The sequence below is a fragment of the Sapajus apella genome, unplaced genomic scaffold (assembly GCF_009761245.1).
Source record: "Sapajus apella isolate SASKATOON/1434 unplaced genomic scaffold, GSC_monkey_1.0 scaffold123, whole genome shotgun sequence".
Classification (NCBI taxonomy): Eukaryota; Metazoa; Chordata; class Mammalia; order Primates; family Cebidae; genus Sapajus; species Sapajus apella.
In genome coordinates this window covers 868,450-892,247 of record NW_022437063.1, presented here as the reverse complement: position 1 = coordinate 892,247, position 23,798 = coordinate 868,450, and the positions used below count along the sequence as shown (strand labels likewise).

Genomic DNA, 23,798 nt, shown 5'->3' with positions numbered 1-23,798 from the left:
AGCTCACTACAGCCTCAACTCCTCGGGCTCCAACCATCCTCCCACCACAGCCTCCCGACTAGCTGGGACTACAGGTGCATGCCACCACCCTCAGCTTATTTTTGTGGTTTGTTGGTTTTTTGGTTTTTTGTAGACTGGGTTTTGCGGCTTTGGCCAGGCTGGTCTCAAACTCCTGAGCTCAAGTGATCTGCCTGCCTCAGCCTCCCAAAGTGCTGGGATTACAGGCATGAGCCACTGCACCCGGCCAGATCGAGCTTTTTAAAATCCCTTTTTCCAACTACTGGTTTGGAAATTATATATTTATTTCTATTCTTTTAATCAATAGGTGGTTATTGCCCTTGAAATCGTATCATATGTGACAAAACAAAGTCCAAAGTTCAGCAGCCATTTCATTGTTCTCTTTTGCCGATTGGCTTTCGAGGTTTTGTCTACCTGCCTTTAGGGTTAGCAGCCTTCCCAGCCCTAGTGATTTCCTGTACTTCCTCATGAGCTCAGGACATGATATTAAGTTGCAGGACACACAGTATTAAGTTGCCATAACTCTGATTTTCCCCTAGGTTTCATTTCATTATTATTTGTTGTTTTAGATCTATATTGTTTTTTCTCCACAAATGAATCATTAGACTGTTTTATACAGTGAGGATTTATTTGGTGTTGCCTTCTTCACTCTTCATACCTTAGACCTTTCTTCTGAGGTCATTTGCTTTCTCTGTGAAGTACTTCCTTTAGTTATGCTCTTAAACTTGCTCAGCTTTTATCTGAAAATATCTTTTTTTGACCACATTTTTGAAAGGTAACTTTTCTGGGTATATTATTTTATTTTATTTTATATTTTTTGAGATGGAGTCTCCCTCTGCCACCTGCAGTGGAGTGCAATGGTGTGATCTTGGCTCACTGCAACCTCTGCCTCCTGGGTTCATTCTCCTGTCTCAGCCTCTTGAGTAGCTGGGATTACAGGCATGCACTACCACGCCTGGCTAATTTTCTTGTATTTTTAGTAGAGATGGGGTTTTACCATGTTGGCCAAGTTGGTCTCGAACTCCTGACCTCAGGTGATCTGCCCGCCTCAGCCTCCCAAAGTGCTGGGATTACAGGCATGAGCCACCACGCCTGTCCTTTATTTGACCATATTTTCAAAAGGTAACTTTTCTGGGTAGATAATTTTACATTGACAGTGATTTCCTCTCAATTCTTAAAAAATATCATTCCACCATCTTCTGGCTCCCACTGATAACTGCTTTTAAGGTCGCATCTTTGTGTTCTGCCAAACACATCCACTGAATCTGAAACTGTGTGGGTGGGGCCCACCAAACCACGTGTTCGCAAACCCTCCACGTGGGTCTGGTGTGCTTAGGGTTGACAAGAACTGTTTGACTCTATCTTCAAGTTCTTTAGCTCTCTCCTCAACTGTGTCTCATCTGTCGCTTAATCTATACATTGTATGTTTTAAATTTTTTTCAATGACTTTATTTTACATTTCAAGGAATTCTACATGTCTATTTAAATGAAAAAATCTGACTTGTCAGTTCTGATATTATCCTCCTCCTTGCTGATTTTTAATACCAGCGTTTCCTCCTTTAGCTATTTTATACATCGCTTTTCATTCATTTTAATACACACATCTACTTCTTTAACTATTTTACATATAATCCTGTTATATTCTTTAGCTAATAATTCCAGAATCTGAAGTCTAAATCTGTCTGAGCTTGTTTTTGCCAACTCCTGTTTATGTGACTTGCCTCTTCATGTGTTTAGTGATTTTTACTTCATGAAGAGCTTACATTTGGCTGAATTTAGTCTGGGGGAATCCCAAGGGGCCTGGACTGAGGATGGTTTTCTACGCAGATGATTAGAGTTTGCCTCTTCCAAGCGCCAAGGATGCCGCCAGCCCAACAGTGCTTCAGTTTCTCCACCTTGGGACTCCATGATGGAGAAACCAAAATGGTTTCATAGATTCCAGGCCATGAGCTCCCGGTTTGTGCCCAGCCTGGAGCTCAGAGCCATGCAGGTTTTCCTCACCCAGCCTTGCACTGAAGATACAGCCCATCAGATAACCTGGCTCATTACGCCAGGATCTCCAGGCTTGTGCCTCAGTTTCCCAACCCCTGAGCATCATCAATCCCCAAAACCTTGGCTCCCAGGATTAGCTTTTGTGAGCTGGCTTTCGGGTTTTTCTTCACCTGTCTTTGGGGTTAGCAGCGTTCCTGGCCCCTAATGACTTGCTGTCCTTCCTTGTGAACTCTACAATGAATTTAAAAGTATGTTTTTAAAAGTACGTATCCATCAACTGGGCGTTTTGTGAACGGAAACTTGTTAGAATATCTAGGCTGCCATAGTGCCTAGGATCTCTTTAAACCATAAACTACTTAGAAGTGAGATTTTCGCTTTCCAGACATAGGATATTATATGATCAGTTTCTATTTGTATTGTACTGTGGCCAGAAAGCATGCAATCTGGCCACTGAAAAAGACACCACTGAAGCAGACGTAACCACGTCTGTTTTCATGTCTGAATTCAGACATGATCTGAATATCCTTTTGATCCGATTTATCTGGAGACTTTTTTTATTGCTTTATGTACTGTTCAGCATTCCTAGTTGCAGGTTACAGGATTTACCCAGGCAAGTTCAAGCAGAAAGCGTTTTTTTTGAGGGATATTAGGATCTTACAGAAGCTCTGGAAGGGCTAGAGAACCAGGGAGGATGTCCCCACCTCCAAGAATGTGGCAGCCAAGAGAACCCCAACCCCACCAGGAGATTCTTCCAGAAGAAACCCACTGCCACTGCCTCCCAGCAGAGCCCAGCTCCTGTGGTGCCAAGGGGATGCGACTGAACAGCTCTGCCGCCAAGCAGACCACAAGAGCTGATCACCACCGGGGCTCATTCCTTCTTTCCACTTTGCAGGCAGTTGTGTCTGCTACAGAGGAAAACGGGCACAGTAGCTTTCAGCTGCCCAGCCTCTGTAGTTCAAGAAGGCAGACTAGATAGGAGTGTATCCGGAGACACGAGGAGGGTGGCCTGAATAGCAGCTGAGACCTCTTCCTGTAACTATAGGGCGGGAGCATAGATGCAGTCAGTTTGATGTCATGTGTGTTTTCTCTGTGAAATACGGGGTAAGATTATCAGCTGAGAGCGAGAGGATCATAGTGGATATTTAAGAAGAGGAAATGGCACGGAGGGGCTGCTGCAGAGAGCAGCAAGGGACATTCACGGGGGAAGAGTCGGACGCATGTCTGGCAGTTACAGCAGGAGCTTTGCCAGTAAGCTCAGGGGAAGGCTGGGGAGGGAGGAGTGAGAGTGAGGACGTGGCTGTGTGGGGTCCAAGCTTCATTCAGGAGGGAGGTGAGGGCTGAGATGAAGGATAGGGTAAAAGTGGTGGGTGGGCGCATAGCTGGTCTCCAGGAGGAGGGGTGAAGACACAGAGGTAAAGGTTGGAGAGAGAAATGTCTAGAACTAGGAGACGCCAGAAGAGAGATCTGTGGGCTCTGTGCGGGATGGGCCACCACAGGGTCTTCTCAGCATTCCTGTGCCACCCTGGGCTCACATCAGTGCCCGAGAGGGGTCCCTTTCCCTCTCTTGCTGCCTTGGCTGGTGCTGGGGTGGGGGCATTCTGCGCCTCTGGGCCTCAGGTGGAGCCTTCTCACTGCCCAGGTCCCATCCAGCCGCTCCAGGGCAGCCCACTCTGCCTCCTGTCTCCATGGCTATTGGGCCCGTCCCCTCAGACCTCCTGTCYCCACGGCTATTGGGCCCGTCCCCTCAGACCTCCTGTCCCCACGGCTATTGGGCCCGTCCCCTCAGACCTCCTGTCTCCACGGCTATTGGGCCCGTCCCCTCAGACCTCTGCTTTGTGGAGGAACAGACCCTGGGCCCTAGAGGTCTCCGCCCATTCTGCAGGGATGTTGGTCCTTCCTCTCCCGCAGAGCCTGGGCTGGGTTCCCAGTGGAAGGATGGGTTCCTACCCCCGTTCAAGAGGCAGAGGGTTGAGTGGATTTCCCCAGCGGCATAAGGCTGCTGCCTCCTATAGGGGCTTCTGGAGAAGTGGTCCCACACACACGGTGTCACCACAGGCTTGCAGGTGGATGCAGAGCACCAGTGGGGCATGAGGAGGAGGGCTGGGGGCAGGTGTGAGCCGCCCTCGTTCCTGGGTCCCCCAGCTGTCCTAGACTGACACATCAGTCTGCACGCAGCCTTCAGAATTTTTCCAAGATGAACTGACTTCTTCCTACCCTCCTTGGTGACTGCCACCACTTCTTCCCACACTTTGCCGGGAGTGAGAGCTGGTGACCTGTCTGGCTCTCCTTGGAGCCTGGGGCTCTGGCATTCCGTCCCTCCACTTGGCTCCCTGTGACCCCAGCTCATGGGCTCAGGGGAAGTACTGCCTCTGCAGGTGGCCTGGCTGGTCCCTGTTGAAGGCAAGCAGCCCTGTCTTGCCGCTTTTCTGCATCATAAGCTGAGTCGGAACCCACTGTGGTGTCTTTCTCAGTGTTCAGCTGGTGGTTCAAGGAGACGGGACGATTCGGCATGCACAGACCTTGCCACACTGATGTCAAACTCACTTGCTTTCGGTGCTTCCACAGTCCAGCAGCGTCTATACCCACGTTTCACATCAAGCTCACTGGCTGGCAGTTTTCAGAATCCAGTCTCCCCAGAGCCTGCCCGGCCTCACGGTGCCCGCCAGCCCCCATCCTGGCGCTGTTGGCCCATTGGTGTTCTAGGTGCCTCCGTGGAGACTGGAGGCCAAGTGCGGGCCCGGGCTATCTCCTCTGGTGATACCTCCTCCACCCTCCTATTCTGAGGCCCTTCCGTTAAAATAGGATGAAAAAAGGATTCCGATGGTCCCTCATGGCCTCCTTTGCACCTCTGAACTTTTTTCTTTGTTTTTGTAGATGGAGTCACCCTCTGTCACCTAGCTGGAGTGTAGTGGCAGGATCTTGGCTCACTGATCCCTCCACCTCCTAGATTCAAACGATTATCCTGCCGCAGCCTCCTGAGTAGCTGGGCTTAACAGGCTCCCACCACCATGCCCAGCTAATTTTTGTATTTTTAGTAGAGATGGGGTTTCACCATGTTGGTCAGTCTGGTCTCAAACTCCTGACCTCAGGCGATCTACCCACCTCAGCCTCCCAAAGTGACAGGCATGAGCCGTCGCACCCGGCCAGCACCACAGAATTTGTTTAAGGAGTTGGCCAGCCCCAGCCACCCTGTTAGAAGAGGAGGTCCTTAGGTTGTCCTTGGGAGCACCGGAATCGTCTCCCACCAAGTTTCATTTTCACAGCACCTGTCAGCACACACACTGACCTCCCTGGGTGCTTATCCTTCACGGCATGATCTCAGCTCCCAGTCCAGCTCAAACAGGAGGGCAAGAGCTGCCAGGTCTTCCCCTATGGAGCACGTCCTCTTCTGCTCCCTGAGAGGGCCTCAGGAGGAGGGGTCAGAACAAGGTTCTACACCTTCCATTGCTCTCACCTTGAAACGTCCATCCCCTGGGTCTGACCATGTGAGTCTCTTAGGAACTTCAGCCAATGAGCAAACATGTATTCAGCACCTGCTGTGTTCCTGCCCCTTTGCCTGATGTTTGACACTTAAAGCCGATTTTCAGAGGATCCTGCAGGGAGCCTCCAGGCCGGGGGGAGAGGTCACCTGCAGAGGTGATTTCGGCACCACGTGGGAAGGTGTCAGTGGGGGCTGTCTGCCCAGTGGTTTTGGCCAATGGTCCTGGAGGACACAGAGGTGGCAGAGCTGATTCCTGTCTGATGGGTTACTGCACTTGGCACCAGTGAGGTCTGAGACACTGCAGTCACATCCTCAAGGTCCCCTCACTTCTACTCCACAGAATAGTTTTTCCTCATTGGTCAGCATGCAATCCACATAAATCTACACGTATAGTAAAATGACATCAGACCACACCCGCACTCGGCCCATGCCCACCTCCTGGTTCTGGTGTTTTCAAATAAGAGCGTTGGGAGAAACTGCAGAAAGAGTGTAGGGACCTCACTGTACTGTCCTGGTCACCTCCTGCAAATATATAATTATTTCTAAACAAAAAGTAAAAAGACAAATTGAGAATCTTTTCCCAAACTAAAACTCTTAGCCTTTACCTTTGCACCCCATCCCCACTCCTGCACCCCTGCTTCTTCCCGGAGAATTCAAATCACACCCAAGATGGTCACTTCTAATTTGCTTTGGAAAACCCCAGTGGAGAGCCAGAAGCAACTCGGTTTCTGGCAGAGCCCAGGCTTCCAGGGGAAAGCACAGGACGGGAAGGAAGGGACCGGGGCTGCCTTTCTGGAGGCTTCTCTCCATCAGCTGTGCTGGAGGCTGGGGCTCCCTTGGGCTTTTGGGGCTGTACAAAAATCAAATTGGAAGGAGTTACCCTTCTTCTCGGCTCCATAAAAGTCCTCCAGTCACCAGCAGTGGCTTGTTTAGGATGCATTGAGTCATTTTGTTCTATCTGCATGGTGTGTGGTTTTGATACAGTCTGTGGCATCAGACAGCAAAACTACAAAGCCATCAACCGCTCCCTGGTTTTCCAAGGGCCTCCCTTTTCATCTTGTGAGAAGACATTTTTTGCCCTTGGGGTGAAATAAATCGTGGATGCAAATGCAGAGGCTGAGGGCGGCATCACCTGGTGAGCTGTTTACAGAACTCAGGTGTGCCTGGAAGGGTGAGAAACGAGTCTGACTGGGCTTTCCTGGGACGAAGGTGGGTGGGGGCTCTGATCTGCATTTTCTCCCAAATGTTCAAATACATTGCAGCGCAGGCACTGTGACTAATCACAAGATTTAATGGCCTTAAAGTGCTCACTGAGGGCCCAATTCAATTAAAAAATGTCCTGCCGAAGCCATGAATAACCCTCTTGTCTTTGCTTTCCCAGTCTTCCGGAGGCCTCCACCGAGCGAAGCCAAATGGGCGTTTTATTTTTTTTAATTTTCTTCTTGACGTGAGCCCTAGACCCCCACCAGTCACGTGAGCGCTCACCTCCCTCGAGACCGCCCCCCCACCCCCAGTTCTCGCTGGCACAGGTGCCACGCTGCCTGTGTTTGCACTGGCACCTGGGAAATGACTTCTGCTCCTTCTCCAGTTTGACAGACTCTGGAACGAGATGCCAGTCAATGCCAAGGGGAGGCTGAAATGCCCGGACTTCCTGAGCAGGTTCAGTTCTGAGACACCAGCCACACCGATGGCCTCGGGCGACTCGGCTGCAGCCCAGAGAGGGAGCAGTGTCCCTGACATCTCGGAAAGCACCAGATCTGCCCTCTCATCGCCCACTCGGGAGCTGAGACCAGGGTCAAAGTCTCGGAGTCACCCCTGTGTGAGTTCTCCATTCTTCCAAGTGTCCCAGGCCACCTCATGCCACATCCACAAATACCGCTGGGATGGGGACTGGTGTGGCCCAGGGGTTGGTGGCTGAGAAGCCGGGTGAGCCTAGGGTGGCCACAGGCAAGGAGCCCACTGGGGCGGGCCCTTAGCACCCATTCCCGGGAAGGGGAAGATGTGGGGATGGGAACGGCGGAGGAGTGGGATGGAAAGGAGGCATGAGCAGGTGCAAGGTGGGAAAGGAAGCAGGGGGCACCTGGCGCGATGTGATGGTGCTGCCGGCAGCTCTGTGCGGAAGGCAAGGCCCTGTGGTCAACTGCGGGCTGCAGTCCCTTGAGGCTAGTTATACCCATTTTCCAGTTGAAGACAGTGAGGCTCTAAGAGGCTTTCTCATGTGATCTTAGTTCCTCAGATGTGGAGCAACCTGATTTTGAGCCCAGGCCTGTCAAGCTGCACAGCCTGGAACCCTGGCTGAGCCACCCCAGGTTTGGGAGCGAGGAAGGTGCCCAGGCTCACCAAGGCTCTTTTCTTGTCTGCAGAAAGGGATGGCAACGTCACCAGGACAGGGTGGTTGAGAGAATGCCACGCCATGCACATAAAGCCACCATCACTGTGCATGACCTTGGCTATTCCATTTTCATTAACTCTGTACAAGTTTATTGCATACCTCCTGTGTGCTGGGTATTTTCTACAGCTGAGAATGAACTAAGGTTCCTGCTCTTATAGAGTTTATGTTCTTTCAGGGGATGACAGGCAAGAAAGCAGTAAGCATAAGTATTTCTTATGTTAAAAGGCAGTAAGTAGAGCAGAAAGAAGAGGGATTAGGAGCACCCCAAAGATACCTGTGTCCTAATCCTCGGAAGCTGTGACTATGTTGTTTCACACGGTAGGGGAAATTAAGGTTGCAAACAGAACTGAAGTTGCTAATCAGCTGGTCTTGGGGAGATTATCCTGGAATACACAGGTGGGCTCAGAGTAATCACATGGGTCTTTAACTGGGAATCCCGAGGCAGAAGGCTCAGGGCTAGAGAGGTGCCATCTGACGCTAACGCCGATCGCTAATGCGTTCCACCTGATGCTGCTGGCTTTGGCGAGAGAGGAAGGGGCCACAAGCCAAGGATTGTGGGAAGCCTCTGGAAACTGAAAAGGCAAGAAAATTGATTCTTCCCTTGAGCCTCTGGATACCTTGATTTAGTTCAGTGGGCCCCAGTTCAGACTTCTGACCTCTAGAACTGTAACATAATAAACTGGTGTTGTTTTAAACCACTAAATTCATGGAAATCTGTTATAGGAGCAGTAGGAGACCAGAGGGCTGGAGGCCATGATGAGGACTTTGGCATTCATTCGAGGGGCATGGAGACTTTGTGTTTTTAAGCAGCAAAGCGATGTAGTCTGAGGGACTCTTTAAAGACCACTCTGGTGCTGAGGCTGGGGGTCGGTGAGGAGGTCTAGCAAAGGCGATGGTGGCTTGGGATGGGTGAGACTCTGGATGTATTTTCAAGGTAGAGTCAACAGGATTTCCTGAGGGATCAGATGTGGAATGGGGAGGGAGCAGGAGAGTCAAGGAAGACTTCTAAGGGTTCCACCTGAGCAATTGGAAGAAGGAGAAACACCTGGGCTAAATTAAATCCACTCCCTTTTTTTTTTTTTTGAGACAGAGTCTTGCTGTATCACCTAGGCTGGGGTGCAATGGCACGATCTTGACTCACTGCAACCTCCACCTCCTGGGTTCAAGCAATTCTCCTGCCTCAGCCTCCCGAGTAGCTGGCATTACAGGCATGTACCACCATGCCTGGTTAATTTTTGTATTTTTAGTAGAGCTGGGATTTCACCATGTTGGCCAGGCTGGTCTCGAACTCCTGACCTCAAATGACTCACCCATTTTGTGTTGGGATTACAGGCATGAGCCACCGCGCCCAGCCCACTCTCTTGTTTTAAAATGGAAAATACAATAAAGCAAAGAACAGCCCTATACTTGGTCCACATAATGTCAAAATAACAGATATTCTGTGAATGTTTATGGATTGGATGTCTCGTGCCCATGACAAGTAAATCCCTTTCTTGGATAAGAGTCTTCTGCTAGTGAAATATATGCCATTATCACTTTTCTCACACACACACACACCAGAAGTATGTTTTAACATCGCATCTGTATAGATTTGAACCTTGGCTTACATATTTATTTCCAAAATTATTTTGGTTATTATGGCTTGGCACAAGTACATATAGCCCAGCAATGGAAATAAAAGCTACCTAGTAAAATTACCACCTATGTTTTATTCTTCATTTTATTTCTGGGCTAATTGTGATCCTCAAAACCAGAGGTATTGACGTACAGAGGTATTTTTGATGGCTTCCATTTTACATCTTAAGTGAAAAGAGCCTTTTCTTTTCTTCCCTGCTAGACTCCAGCGAACACCGCCACGATCCTGGGCACTCCACCCTTGCAGAACTGTGATCCCATAGAGAGCAGGCTCCGGAAGAGAATCCAGGGCTGCTGGCGAGAGCTCCTGAAAGAATGCAAGGAGAAGGATGTGGGCAGACAGGGGAGCATCAATGCCTCCGAGTTCCTGGGTTCGTTTTGAGTCTATCCCCTTGGCAATCCGTTGTCAGCCCCTGTGGCAAGGGGCTGTTCCCACTGGGCACAAAGCCACACCCCACCCTGGGTGGAGGCCAGGGAGCAGTAGAACGGGAAACGGGGGAAATTCAGGGTGGGCTGCACAGCTCACTAATCAAAGGTCCCCAGGGAGGAGGATTCCGACCAACTGCCCCTCCCAGCAGGGGTTCCATCTGCATGGTAAAGTCAGCGCTGCAGTAACTCTGAGCTTTGGAAATCGCAGGCGTGGTTGCCACCCTGGGCAGAGCTTGAGTGTTCTCAGGCTCTGCCCGCTGAAGGAGATGGAGGGCAGGTTGAAGCAGGGATGCCCCTGGGGCTCCATTCCCATCAACATCCACTCTTTGATGCTGTTTTGTTTTTCAGCATGTGTCACTTTGATAAACTTTTTAAATTAAACCAGCGGGATTTATACTTCCAGTAAATGTTGCATATTGGTTTTTAGGTTTTTGTGGTTTTGTTGTTTGGGGGTTTTTTGTTTTTGAAACAGGGTCTCACTGTCATGCAGGCTGGAGTACAGTAGTATGATCTCAGCTCCCTGCAACCTCTGTCTCCAGGAATCAAGCGATTCTCCCACTTCAGCCTCCCAAGTAGCTGGGATTTACAGGTGTGCATCACCATGCCTGCCTGTTTTTGTATTTTTTGGTAGAGACAGGATTTCACCATGTTGGCCAGGCTGGTCTCAAACTCCTAATCTCAAGTGATCTGCCCACCTCAGCCTCCCAAAGTGTTGGTATTATAGGTGTGAGTCAACACACCCAGCCCAGTTACACCTTTTTTATGCAGCATTTTACGTTACTGGAAAATACATCTGACCATGTCACTCCTTGACTTTTTAGTTCCACCTATGTATGACTAATAGACCCCTTTTAAAGGAAAATGTTTTCTTTGAGATCCTCCAATATTAATATAAATTACTTTTATCATAATTATGGCTTTAAAATGCACAAATTAAACCAGGTGTAAGCTCTTTAAGTTAGAGCTTATTTTTAAAAAACACTTGTAAATTAAGTATAAAAAATCTGAAGTCAGTAATATTCAAATGTTGTTAACACCGATTGAATGTAACGTTTTGCTGAAGCCAAAACATGCGTGTTGATTGTCATACGCATTGGAGTTCCGCTTTTCTTTTAGTTAATTATTTGATATTTTGAGAGTGATACACCTTCACTGTGTTGCTGTCCTTATTGCTATTGCTGGCTTTTTCTGTTTGAGCAGGAGCTCATTTAAGCCCCCACGCAGCTATCATAGGCGTGTCAGACGTCAGTCACGCATCCAAAATTCAATACTATAAAAAAAGCCGGTTACTTTCCAAAAGTCATTCTGTATTTTCTTCTCAGTGCTGATGGCCTTCTGCAAGTCAGAGCATCAGAAGCACGTGTGGCCAGTTCCTTGGGGTTCCGTGGGCCCCTGCTGTGTCCTGGCAGGCACCATGCCTGCTGCTGCTTCCCTCTGTGCAAGGGCAAAGAAATCTCTGTTTGTAGAACGTGCAGCAGACTCTCTTGGCCTGGCTTGGCATGCAGGTGTCGTTGACATGGAGTCTGCTTCCGCTGGCTTTCCTCATTTGCCTCAACAACTCACATGGCATTCCGCTCCCTGACACTCTGTTCTTTCAGGATGTCGAAGCAAAGTCTAGCCTATGAAACTTAAATCTGATCCTACATAAGCCTCCTTCAGTTATGAGGTGTCACTTACAGAGAAGTGTTGTCTTTACAACTGGCAGGAGAATGCGGCATGAGGACAAGTGCCTTGCTGTTCGGAGGTTGTGGCAGGCCAGCCTCTTGGCCACCAGCAACACTCCCCATGGGGCATCCGCATGAGCCTGATCAGAAGGCTGGACTCAGCCCCTGAGGCTGCACAGCTGTTGTCTCCTGAGGGTGGTGGTTCCTGTAGGCAGAATAAGTTTTCTATGTTTTAGACCATCATTGGGATGGAAACTTAAAGCATGAATTTGCATGGCGTAACAGATGCTAGAGAGCCTGTCTCCGGTGCCCAGTTAGGAAATACTTGGTCATAGGGCCGAGTCTGAATTCCCTCTCCACAGCCCAGCCTCGGCCAGGGTCACGTGAGCTCAGGGAAACTTCCCCTGCTCTGGCTCTGCCCTGACTTGGTGGGGAACGTCCCCTCACGTCCCTCTCTCCACTTTGGTCATAGCTTCCATAGTCTCTATTCATAAGTTGTGACCATGCAAACCAAGGACAGTGTGGGCCAGTGGGACTCGGGGTCCTCCTCCCTGTGGCACTTAGTTTGTCGCATGTCTGTCTCCGTGTATGACCAGCCATCAACCGTGAGTTCTTTGATGTGAGGACCAAGCAGGGCCTAAAGCAGAGAAGGTGGCTCAGCAAGTGTTGAATGAATGAGTGAAGAATGAATGAATGAATGAACGAATAAATGAATCGCCACCAATTGAACTGCCATTCTTGTCTGTAGCTCTTGTGGAGAAATTCAACCTGGACATAAGCAAAGAGGAGTGTCAGCAGCTCATTATAAAATACGACTTAAAGAACAATGGGAAATTTGCATACTGCGACTTCATTCAGAGCTGTGTCCTCCTGCTAAAAGCAAAGGAAACCTCACTGATGCAGAGAATGAAGATCCAGAACGCACACAAAATGGTACGTTGCCCACCTGCAGAAAACGTGGAGCCAGGTGGAAAGTGGTACTTGCTTTTTTTTTATTTTGATATTTTTCAAGATAGGGTCTCACTCTGTTGCCCAGGCTGGAGTACAGTGGTTCATGGCTCACTGCAGCCTCGAACTCCCAGGCTTAGGGGATCCTCCTGCTTCAGCATCCCAAGTAGCTAGGCCACAGGCACAAGCTACCACATCCAGCTAATTTTTATATTTTTGTGGAGATGAATCCATTTTCACACTGCTACAAAGATACTGCCTGAGACTGGGTAATTTATAAAAGAAAGAGGTTTAATTGACTCACAGTTCCATGAGGTTGTGGAGGCCTCAGGAAATTTACAATCATGGCAGAAGGTGAAAGAAAGACAAGTATTTCTTACATGGCAGCAGGAGAGAGAGAGAGAGAGTGAAGTGGGAACTGCCAAACACTTTTAAAACGATCAGCTCTCTTGAGAACCCACTCACTCTCACAAGAACGGCATGGGGAACCTCGCCGATGGTCCACTCACCTCCCACCAGGTCCCTCCCATGACAACTGGGGATTCCAATTCGAGATAAGATTTGGGTGGGGACGCAGAGGCAAACCATATCACAGGGTTGTGCCATGTTGCCCAGGCTGGTCTCCAACTCCTGGGCTCCAGCAGTCCACCCACCTCAGCTTCCCAAAGTGCTGAGGTTACAGGCATGAGCCACCACACCCGGCCTCGTTTTTCTTTAATTCATTGCGTTTGTGCATCACCAAGCTTCACAGAAAAGGTGGACTCAGAGACTGTATGAGGCCAGAGGCCAGTCCAGCCCTGCTGCCAGCCAGGCCTCTTCCGTGAAATGTCCCCGGCCTTGCTGTCACCTCTCCATAGACCCTCCTCCGATGCTCTCTGCATGCATGTGATACATGAGCAATACTTAGGCACCCCATTTCCTCCGTTACTTAAAGAGGGCCAGGCAGTGGTCAGATCAGCATGAGACAGCCAGAGTCTGTGGAAGGGGGCCCAAAGCCCATGGCCTGTGTGCTGGAGGCTCGTACCTGGGAGCAAGGGCTGTGGTAAAGACAAGGCCTCTACCAGGCTGTGCAGATATTGAAAACAGCTCAGAAATTTACTTTCTTGGAAGTGATTTAAGATTTTCTTCCTCTCCTTTTGGAATCCTACAAGGTTCTGGAGACCCCAGCATGGGAACCAGTAGCCTGGATCCCAGGTTTTCCACCTGTTTGGGGGGCAGACACCTGGTTATGGTGGCTCTTCCCAGGCATCTATGTGACCAAGGCCTCATACAGCACTCTGGGGGCTGTGCCTGGTCAGTTAACCCGAAAGGCAAAGTGAGGGGTGGATGCGTCACAGCACTGGTCAACACTGGAGCTGAAAGGGTCTTCACCCACCAGCTGTTTTAGACAGGGCCAGAGTGTGGGTGGCGGCTGGAGTCCCTTGTCATCTTTCTTGGCATAAACTATACCCACTATGCATTGTCTACAATTTTCTCTTTCTGTTCCTTTGAAGAGGAATGAAAACCTAAAGCCACTTCAAGAGAAGCTGGAGGGTACAGTTCTTCTGAATTTTCTACCTTTTATTCTCAACTACTTACAATGTCTTAACTGAAACCCACACCCAGTGCGTTCACAGCAATTGCTCCAGCCCTTCCAAAACACAAAGCCAAAAAAAATGTTTTTAGTACTGAATTAATGTTGAATTGAGTTACGTTGAATTAAATAACAAGTACCAGTACATCTGGTGCTGTCGATGTGGGGAACAGACACAGCCGATTCCGACCACCTTATGACTCAGCTGGAGGGACCAGGAGTGTGAGGCTGACAGCCCTGGCCCCGCCCCCACTTGGCTCCACTCCCACCTGGCCCCGCCCCCACTCACCCCACCCAAGGGCTACACCTGCCTGGGCCACAGCTGTGGGACTCTAGGGAATGGGGAGTGTGTTAATCCAGCCACAGTTAAGCAGAGGCCATGCAGAAAGTTTTTTCACAGCTAGATTTGCAATTTTGTGCAAAATCATTTTCCGTCTTAGCCTAGCTTCTAGTTTAGACAAACAGGAGCTGGTACTAAAAGCTTAGATCAAGTTTACAAAAAAAAAAAGAAAAAGATTTAAGACAGTTCTGCCAGCTCAGTTCTTCTGTGCACAGAGAAGACTGTCCTCATTCCATCTTCACGGGAGCCAAGAACGTGAGAACCTGGAGATGCATGGCCTGCAGGGCTTCTGTCAACTCCAGCCTTCCTCCACCTCTCTCGGCCTCCGTTTCTCCTTCTGGAGATCTGCAGGGCTCTAAGGTGTGGTAGGAGGCGCATGGGCTCCTGCTCAAGAGCACACCAGTGCCCCCTTCTGAGCCCTCGCCAGTGAAGAGGCCACCGCAGCCCCCATCTTCCAGCTGCACTGTCCAGCCTCAGCGACCCTGCAAGGCTGGGGTTAGACTGGGATCATCCCAGGTGCTGCAGGTCAGGCCACAGAGACTGTGGCACCCTCCCCCCACCCCTCCCAAGGCACCACTCTGTGGTTCAGAAGAGTTCCCCCACTCCACCTCCTCAAATCCCGGCACCAGACTGGCATGGATTGAGAAGCTGCCACACACTTTCCAGGAGAGAGTGGGCCCCTGACATGGTCCTGGTCACAACCCTCGTTCCCTCTGGCAGCTGCCAAGGCCACCACCGCATAAGTGTGGCAGTCAGGTCAAATGTCTCCCTGCAGAGAAGCTAAAGGGGTGACTTCCTGTTCTAGTGATTTGGGAGCTTTCTCCACCACAGCAGGCAGCAGCAGAAAGACATCCCTGGGGGAAGGCAGCGCGGTGCTGCTGCTCCCTGCAAGGCGGGTCAGAGGTGGGGCTCTGGCTGGGCTGGTTCTCCTTCCCTGTGATAAAAACTAGGTGTGGGAGGGCAGGCGAGCCTCACCCTCTCTTCCCTACCTGTAGATCAGCTGATTGGCAAATTGGCAGCTCATGAAGCCATGGGTACCTGGGGAACTCACGTCATAGGTGCTAAATGATGTAAAAAAATGAAAGCAGCTTAACCCTGAGCTCCTCTGTCTCATGTAGTGTTGTGTTAAAATTCAAGTTTCCCAAAATGTGTTACCCATTGTTGCCTACCATTCACCTCTGTGATATTCAAACACGTCGGGACTGAATCATGCTCAAATACCTTGCTTTCAATCTAACGGCACCTAAATGAAGTAATCACGGTGTAGTTAGTGTGCTGTCTAATTACTTGATAGAATTACAACCGTGTGAACTTTTTGTAGCACTGCTCGTTATAATAACCTGCTAGAAGACCCAGCCTGAAATCTCTTTTTTTCCTCAAACTATTTTGAAATGGGCCCATATCTGCCCGGCCGTCTCCTTGCATTCCCTTGCATTCCCTGCAGCCTGAAGTGTGTTGGGGTCGAAGCCCACGTCACTTTACCTCCCTGAACCTCCGTCTCCCAGTCTGTGACATGGGGATAGAGACCTGCCTTCTTTCCAGTTGCCAGTGGGGGAGGTATAGATGAGATGGCTGATTAGTAAATGTTTTTAAACAGCCCACACATGGACTGGTCATGGTCAGAGGGCTGGTGCGCATCTTTGTCATGAGTTCTGCTGGCGGGCCCCATCCCAGATCGGGAGCCAGTGGCGCAGGTGGGGAGGTGAAGCCGGAGCAGGGCTGGGCATGACAGAGCAAGGAGGAGCCCCCGCCACCCTCCCATTCAGAAGCTCCCTCCTCACCCCTTCTTGTCTTGTGTTTAGAAAGAAGCCGGCACCGAGACCTCTTCTTTTTACTCTGCTCTGCTGCGTATCCAGCCCAAAATTGTGCACTGCTGGAGGCCGATGCGGCGCACGTTCAAAAGCTATGACGAGGCTGGCACGGGGCTGCTCAGCGTGGCCGATTTCAGGACGGTGAGCCCGGCTCTGCGCCCAATGCCTCTGCAGCGAGCAGCTGCCAAATGCCAGTCGCCAGAAACTTCCAACAGGGTTGTGGGGGGGGCCTCCACCCCCTGCTGAAGGCCTAGTGTGACCTGGCTGTCTCAGATCTCACTTCCTTGGGACCCCCAAGTGATCAAGGCCTGAGTCCACTCGCCTCTCACCTGCAGACCCCAAGTTCTCCTTCCCAAAAGTTTCTGGAGCCCTGCATGGATGCTCTGTGCCTCCATGGCCTGAGCCCAGGTCCCTTAAGGCACCACCACCACTGCTCCTGCTGCTGCTGCTCCAAGCCTTCGCCCCACATCTGGGCTCTCCTGCAGGCTCTGAAGAGCATCTCTGACCTATGTTGGGCCTGCAAAGTGAGCCCTGCCCCTGCAGTGCATAGTGGGGCCCCACCATTGGGCATCTGTCCCAACGTCCCCCGGTGCCCCACCCCTACCGTGTCCCACGCCCATCACCTCACAAACACTCTGCAGTGGTTTTCCAATCCACAGGCACGTTCCTCTTTCCTTCGGGGTCAAGTATGAATCACAGTCAGAGATTCTCCCTTATCCTCCATGCAAAGACAGGCAGGAAATAGGGCAGGTTCTGTCATTCCCTTCCAGCAACTTTCCAGGAATTCAGGCATGGTTGCAGGTCGGATGGTATAACTGCGGGGCCGTGTCGGACACCAGGCTCAGCTTCCTTTTCTACCTTCATCCCATTGGACCTGACAGCCAGCCTGCTGACCTCCACCCTGTGGGACCTCTGGGCCGTCTAGCCCGGCTTTACAGTCTCCTCCTACAAACAAATTATAACACAAGTGTGGATAGGAAATGGATGACCTTATTTATTTATTACAAGGGTCTGTCAGGATTTGTTTCAGCATCATATAACAGGAGAAAAAAATAACAGCCGCTTAAAAAAGGTAAAAGTTTATTTCGCTCCCACAGAAAGGAAGTCCAGGGGTAGGGAGTGCAGAGCTGGTGTGGTGGCTGGACAATCATCAGGGACCACATTTTTGCTCTACTGTCCCCAGCTGCTGGCTTTCTTCCTCAAGCCAACCTCATGGTCCAAGGTGGCTGCTGGAGCTCCTGCATTACAGCCATATTCCAGGCAGCAGGTGGAAAAAGAGGAGAGAAAAAGGGCATGCCCCTCTCCTTTAAAGGAGGCTTCCCAGATGTTCCGCATAACATTCGTACTTAGCTTCCCTGGCTAGAACTTACCTAGCTGCAGGAGACACTGAGACATATTCCTGGTTAGCTGGACACTCAGGAGCCCAGGAGAAAGGCTCTGTAACTGAAGAGGAAGGGGCAGTCAGTATTTGCTTTACCACCAGCAGGCTGTGCTCCAGGCTGTGTTACTGTCTCATCACAGCAATTCTCTGCACTCTGCACCCACTGGCCCTGCCCTCCTCTGCCTGGGTGCACCCTGGGGCCCCGCCCCAAATATTATGGCCACATGGCCAGGTCTCCCCGAGAGTCCCCACCTCTCTGACCATCAACCTTGTCTAATCATGCTGACCAGCCTTCAGCCCCTCAGGCATACTGAGGCTTGTCTTGGCCCTAGGTTATGGAGGCAGGCTGCCAGGAAGGGGGCTGGGGGACACGTCCACCTGGTCCCCAACCCTACTTTTGAAGTCACCCTCCCACCTTTCTTTGCATGCTCTTTCTGTGCCCTCTCAGCCTCTGCCCAAACAGGAAGCAGCCCCCAACGGCAGCCCCGTGTCTCCTCCCATTTCACACCCAGATGCACATGGAGGTTCTGCCTCCATAACCTAGGGCCAAGACAAGCCTCAGAGGCCCCTTTTCTCTGCCTTCCAGGTCCTGAGACAGTATGGCATCAACCTCTCGGAAGAGGAGTTCTTCCATATTCTGGAGTATTACGACAAGACGCTGTCTTCAAAAATCTCCTACAACGACTTCCTCCGGGCGTTCCTGCAGTAGACACAGCTGCCGTGCGTCCAGCGGGCCCACAGCCACGGGGCCTGTTTCAAGACTAATAAAATCCTATAATTTGGGGGTTTCACGAATTTTCAAAAATACAAAACCCAAGCCCAGCCCGCCTGTCTCTGGATCGGGGGAGGCGCAGCTGCCCCAGGCTCAGGCGTGGAACGCTTGGTTTCCAGGCGCCAGGTGCCACCACTGTGTCTTGGGCACCCTCACTCATTAGTCTAAACAAATAAAATAGTCTGCAAGAATGATCCTTGAGACTTCAAAAGAATTACTAATGCTAACATTTTTTTTTTTTAGATGGAGTTTCGCTCTTTTGCCCAGGCTAAAGCGAAGTGGCACGATCTCGGCTCACTACAACCTCCACCCCTTGGGTTCTAGCAATTCTCCTGCCTTGGCCTCCTGAGTAGCTGGGATTACAGGCACCCGCCACCACACCTGACTAATTTTTGTATTTTTAGTAGAGATAGGGTTTCCCCATGTTGGCCGGGCTGGTCTCAAACTCCTGACCTCAGATGATCCACCCGCCTCAGCCTCTCAAAATGCTGAGATTACAGGCATGAGCCACTGTGCCTGGCCAATGTTAACATTCTTAAAAGCCTGGAATTTCTGGAAGTTTTACTCATGACCTCCCCACAGGGTACCCAGGGCAGTTAGAGCCTTGCACCCCATTTTTCAAGGGCTGCTGCCTCCTTTAACCCCCAGCATCCTGGGTCCTGGGTCAAAGGACCTCTGAGTCCCCTGTTGCAGTCGGGGTGTCCATGTCTCTTCTCCTGGGGACACAGGCACTGACTACCCCATCCCCGTCCTGCTCAGGGACACCGGCCAGCCTGACTCCATGAAGAACAACTCACACCTGAGTGAGACCCGTGGGGCTTTGGGCCTCCACCTTCCTGAGGACAAGCCTAGTGGCCACTGACTGTGACCCCCACCTGGGACAGTTCTGACAGGGCCCTTTCTTGGAGCTGACAGGTATGAAGGGAAGTTTGAAAATTGTCAAAATTATGAGTGACAGCCCAGACCAGCGTCAGAGGGCCTGAAGATGGTCGGGCAGGCTCCCCTGCAGGCAGCACCAGGACTCACTCATCCCCATGCCTACATCTCTGCCTCCATGCCCTGGCTCCTGCTGGCTCCTCCTCCTGGGACTCGTGTTCTCATCTGCACAGCCCCACACTCTTCCTCTGAGGCCCAGTTCTGATCCTCCTGTAACCCCTGGCAGAGGTTGAGCTCCCCATTCGATGCCCTCACCACTTGGCAGAGAAAGCCCTTCCCTTCTGCACAGGACAGCTGGGTCTAGAGTCCACCCACAGGGTGAAAACACTGACCTCCACCCCCCCCAGGCTGACACACAGCAGGCTCTCTAATGCTGGGGTAGGGCACGGCCTCTGGGTCCCTTTCCCAGAAGGAAAACTGACCAGGCTCTGCAGGGAGTGTGGGCGTGTTGGGGAGCAACTCTGATGTTGGGGCTTCTCTGTGGATGGCCTGTGTGTGCTAGACTCCTCATAGCACTGGGAGGTGGCTGTGGGGTCAGATCCATTTTCTCTTGGCTGCATCTCCCAGCTCCTGGCAAAACAAGTTCTGGATCTTTCCATGCATTTCCCACCAGCACTGCTGGAAGCATACTCTGACATAACTGTTTTAAAATGCAGTCTCACCCATAAAAACAGGTGACACTGAACTTTCAACAAGCTCTGGTAAGAAGGCTTGGCATCTGCCAGCTGTTATTCCAACTCCAGAAATTGAAAGTGTGTCCCCAAATTTGCAAAGTAACCTATTAAAATCCCCACCGTGGTGGAGGATGGGATGCTGAGCTGTGAGGGGCAGATGGATACCCGGTCCGTGTGCCCTGCCTCAGCACTTGAGTCCCCACCTGTGTGCCCAGATCCCATCCTGTGTGCTGGACTTCAGCTTCCCCACACTGACTCGTACGTATCTTTGCACTTGGCACCAGCTGTTTCTTCCACCTATTGCTCAGGAAATGCTGAATATTCCTTCAAAACTCCCCAAGCCACCTCTTCCACGAAGCTGTCCTGACTTCCTGAGGCTGAGTGAGTACAGTTAGTCTGGGGCTGTTCAGCAGCCCTGTGGGTTCATCATTTTTAAGGGTTGAAGAAGGAGGAGGACAAAGAGGAAGAAAGAAAAGGAGGAGGAAAAGAACAAGAAGTGCAACTGACGGCAGGTATGAGGACCTCAAAGCCTGAAATATTTACTATCCGATCCTCTACAGAGAAAGTTTGCTGGGCCCCACTATACAAATGTCTGGCTTTCAACAAAAAATGTTGAGGCATACCAAGGGCAATTATAAAAACACAGCTTGAGAAGCCAAAACAATCATAAGAATCAGACTCAGGCATGACACAGATTTTGGAACTATCAGAAAAATGTTTAAATAACCAGTTCATGTGTTTGAGCTCTAATGGAAAAGAAAGACAACTCATGACCACACAATTTCAGCAGAAAGATGAAAACTGCAAGAATCAGAAAGGCTAGAAATAAAAAACACAGTAACAAAGATGAAGATTGCCTTTGACAGGCTCATCAGTAGATACGACATAAGGAAAGAATGAGTGAGTTTGAAGATAGGTCAATAGCATGTTTCTAAACATAAATGCAGAGAAAAAGAAGAGTGGGGAAAAATTGCAGAACATGTAAGAGCTGTGGAACAGGATAAAATGGTCTAATATGCATGTCATTCAGGAGGAAAAGAAAGAGAACATGGGGCAGAAGAAATAGTTGAATAAATAATGGCTGAGGATTTTCTAAAATGAGTTACAAACATTAAACTAAAGAGAATAGAAGCATATAGAACCTGGCAGGGGACACACACACACACGCATCCCTAGGAATGTCATATTCAAATTGCTGCAAAAAAAAAAAAAAAAAAAAAAAACCCACAGGAAATTTTGAAGGCAGCTAGAGAAAAAAGATAACTGACCTAAAGAGGAACAAGGATAAGAATTACAGCACACTTCTCCTCAGAAACTGTGCTAGCCAGCAGACAATGGAATAACAATTTCAGAGCGCTGAAAGAAAATCATCAAGCTAAAATTTTGTAAGCAGCAAAATACTTTTCAAAAAGAAGAAGAAACATTGGATTTTTTAGGCACACAAAAACTAGGGGAACTCATGGACAGCATCCTTACTATAAAAGAAATTTTAGGCTGGGCATGGTGGCTTACACCTGTAATCCCAGCACTTTGGGAGGCTGAGGTGGGTAGATCACTTGAGGTCAGGAGTTCAAGACCAGCCTCGTCAACATGGTGAAATCCTGTCTCTACTAAAAATACAAAAATTAGCCAGGCATGGTGGTGAGCAGTAATCCCAGCTACCTGGGAGGCTAAGGCAGAAGAATTGCTTGAACCCAGGAGGTGAAGGTTGTAGTGAGCCGAGATTGCACCACTACACTCCAGCCTGGGCAACAGAGCACGACTCTGTCTCAAAAAAAAAGTTTAAAAGAAGTTCTACAAGCAGAAGGAATATGATTGAGTCAGAAATTTGGATATATCAAAGAAATGAGTATCACAAATGAGATAATCAAAGGTTAAAAAAAATTTTTATACCTGAAATTTTAAAAGTTAGCCATCAAAAGCAAAATCTGCCACGGCATATTATGTGTTTACACCAGATTTAAAAGTACAACAAGCAGGAAGGACGGGAAGAAAGAATTCAGAGTGTACTGTTAAAAGGTTCTCATGCTGCATGTGAAGCAATATGATATCATTGAAGACAGATTGTTTTATAATGTATTTATAAACCACGGAGCAACTACTAAAAATATACTGTTAAAAATATACTTGCAAAAGGTAAAATTAACAAGTGAACAGAAGAGATAAAAGGAAATCATGAAGGTTACATCAGGAAAAATGGCAGAGGAAGGACCTCCAAAATTTCTTCCCTCCAAAACAGCAAGAAAACTGGCGATATTAGTCAGAATCAACTTTTTTGAGAACTCTAGAAATTATCCAAAGGCTTGCAGGAACCAGACGGGCACTGATTCAAGAAAAGCAGCTGAACATTGGCAAGACTTGTGGCTTTTTTTTTTTTTTTTTTTTTTTGAGACGGAGTCTTGCTCTGTCACCTAGGCTGGAGTACAATGGCGCGATCTCGGCTCACTGCAACCTCCACCTCCTGGTTTCAAGCAATTCTCCTGCCTCAGCTTCCCAGTATCTGGGATTACAGGCATGTGCCACCATGCCCAGATAATTTTTGTATTTTTAGTAGAGATGGGGCTTCACCATGTTGGCCAGGCTGGTCTCGAACTCCCGACCTCAGGTGATCCACGCACCGCGGCCTCCCAAAGTGCTGGGATTTGAGGCATAAGCCACTGCGCCCGGCCCGACTTGTGGCATTTTAACCACCCTAGTCCAACCAGCCACTCTCCAGGTCCCCAACAGCCTTAGGAAAGAACAGCCTGCATTCCCAGTGCAGTGTGGCGGTCACCACATGGAGCAGAATAGAGCTGCAGCAACTGTGAAGCCATTTCACCAAAAAATTGTCACTATTCAACCTGCGTGGTTGTTCCCTGAAAGATGCCCTTGCAAGGCTGGCTGTTTTGGCCTAACTCAGAGCTTGGCCAGGTGTTAAAAAAACCTTTTTCCCAGAGTTAGGGAGGGAGCATTTGTAAAAACAAACAAGAAAGTGTTTTAACTTGGTGGCCACCTAAGGCAATGGAGAGCAGTTGAGGCAATCAAAAGGCTAGGCAGAAAGCTTCAAAGGAAAAGCTGGGAAATAAAATGCTCCGCGCAGGCCTTAAAAAACGCCAAGGCATTTCTTGAGAAGCTAGAAAGCTGCAAATGTAAACAGTGCTGTGCATAGGCCTAGAGTTGTGGGCATGCTCAGAAAAGGCATTAAAAAGGCTCTAAACTCTCACCTCTGACTGATTTCTGCAGCAGCAGAAAGTGAAGGCCGAGGCAGCGTTGTCAACTAGCTGCGCGTGTTGACGGTGTGTGCAGACAGGCCTTCAGAGCATTCAGCAGAGACGGGGAATGTTTGTTTTTCTTTCGAGATGGAATCCTGCTGTCACCCAGGCTGAAGTGCGGTGGCGCGATCTTAGCTCACTGCGACCTCCGCCTCCTGTGTGTGAGTCTCCTGCCTCAGCCTCCCGAGTAACCAGGACTACAGGCACGCGGCACCACGCCCAGCTAATTTTTGTATTCTTAGTAGAGCTAGGTTTCACTATGTTGGCCAGGCTGGTCTCGATCTCTTGACCTCGTGATCAAGAGGTCAGCCTCCCAAAATGCTGGGATTACAGGTGTGAACAAGACTGGGAAATTTATTGGTTCCAGGTGTTTAAGGAAATCTCTGTCTAATCATCAGATTACCACTAAGCTAACGGATAGGAAATTTCATTGTCTACGTGTGACAGAGAATGCAAACCTTAAAGAATTCAGTTGGAAAAGTCATTAAACAAAGCCAACTA

The 23,798-nt window shown here is 49.6% G+C and overlaps 1 protein-coding gene across 1 annotated transcript in view; it reads left to right on the top strand.

Annotated features, from left to right (window-relative positions):
• Positions 1-18,469, top strand: part of EFCAB6 (EF-hand calcium binding domain 6) — a 274,701-nt gene extending 256,232 nt beyond the window's left edge. Inside the window, exons 28-32 of the mRNA XM_032261403.1 lie at positions 7,080-7,310; positions 9,721-9,889; positions 12,360-12,544; positions 16,275-16,424; positions 18,251-18,469. Of these exons, the coding sequence (XP_032117294.1) occupies positions 7,080-7,310; positions 9,721-9,889; positions 12,360-12,544; positions 16,275-16,424; positions 18,251-18,373 (858 nt within the window). The 3' untranslated portion in view covers positions 18,374-18,469. The remainder of the gene's footprint in view (positions 1-7,079; positions 7,311-9,720; positions 9,890-12,359; positions 12,545-16,274; positions 16,425-18,250) is intronic.
• Positions 18,470-23,798: the final 5,329 nt, after the last annotated feature.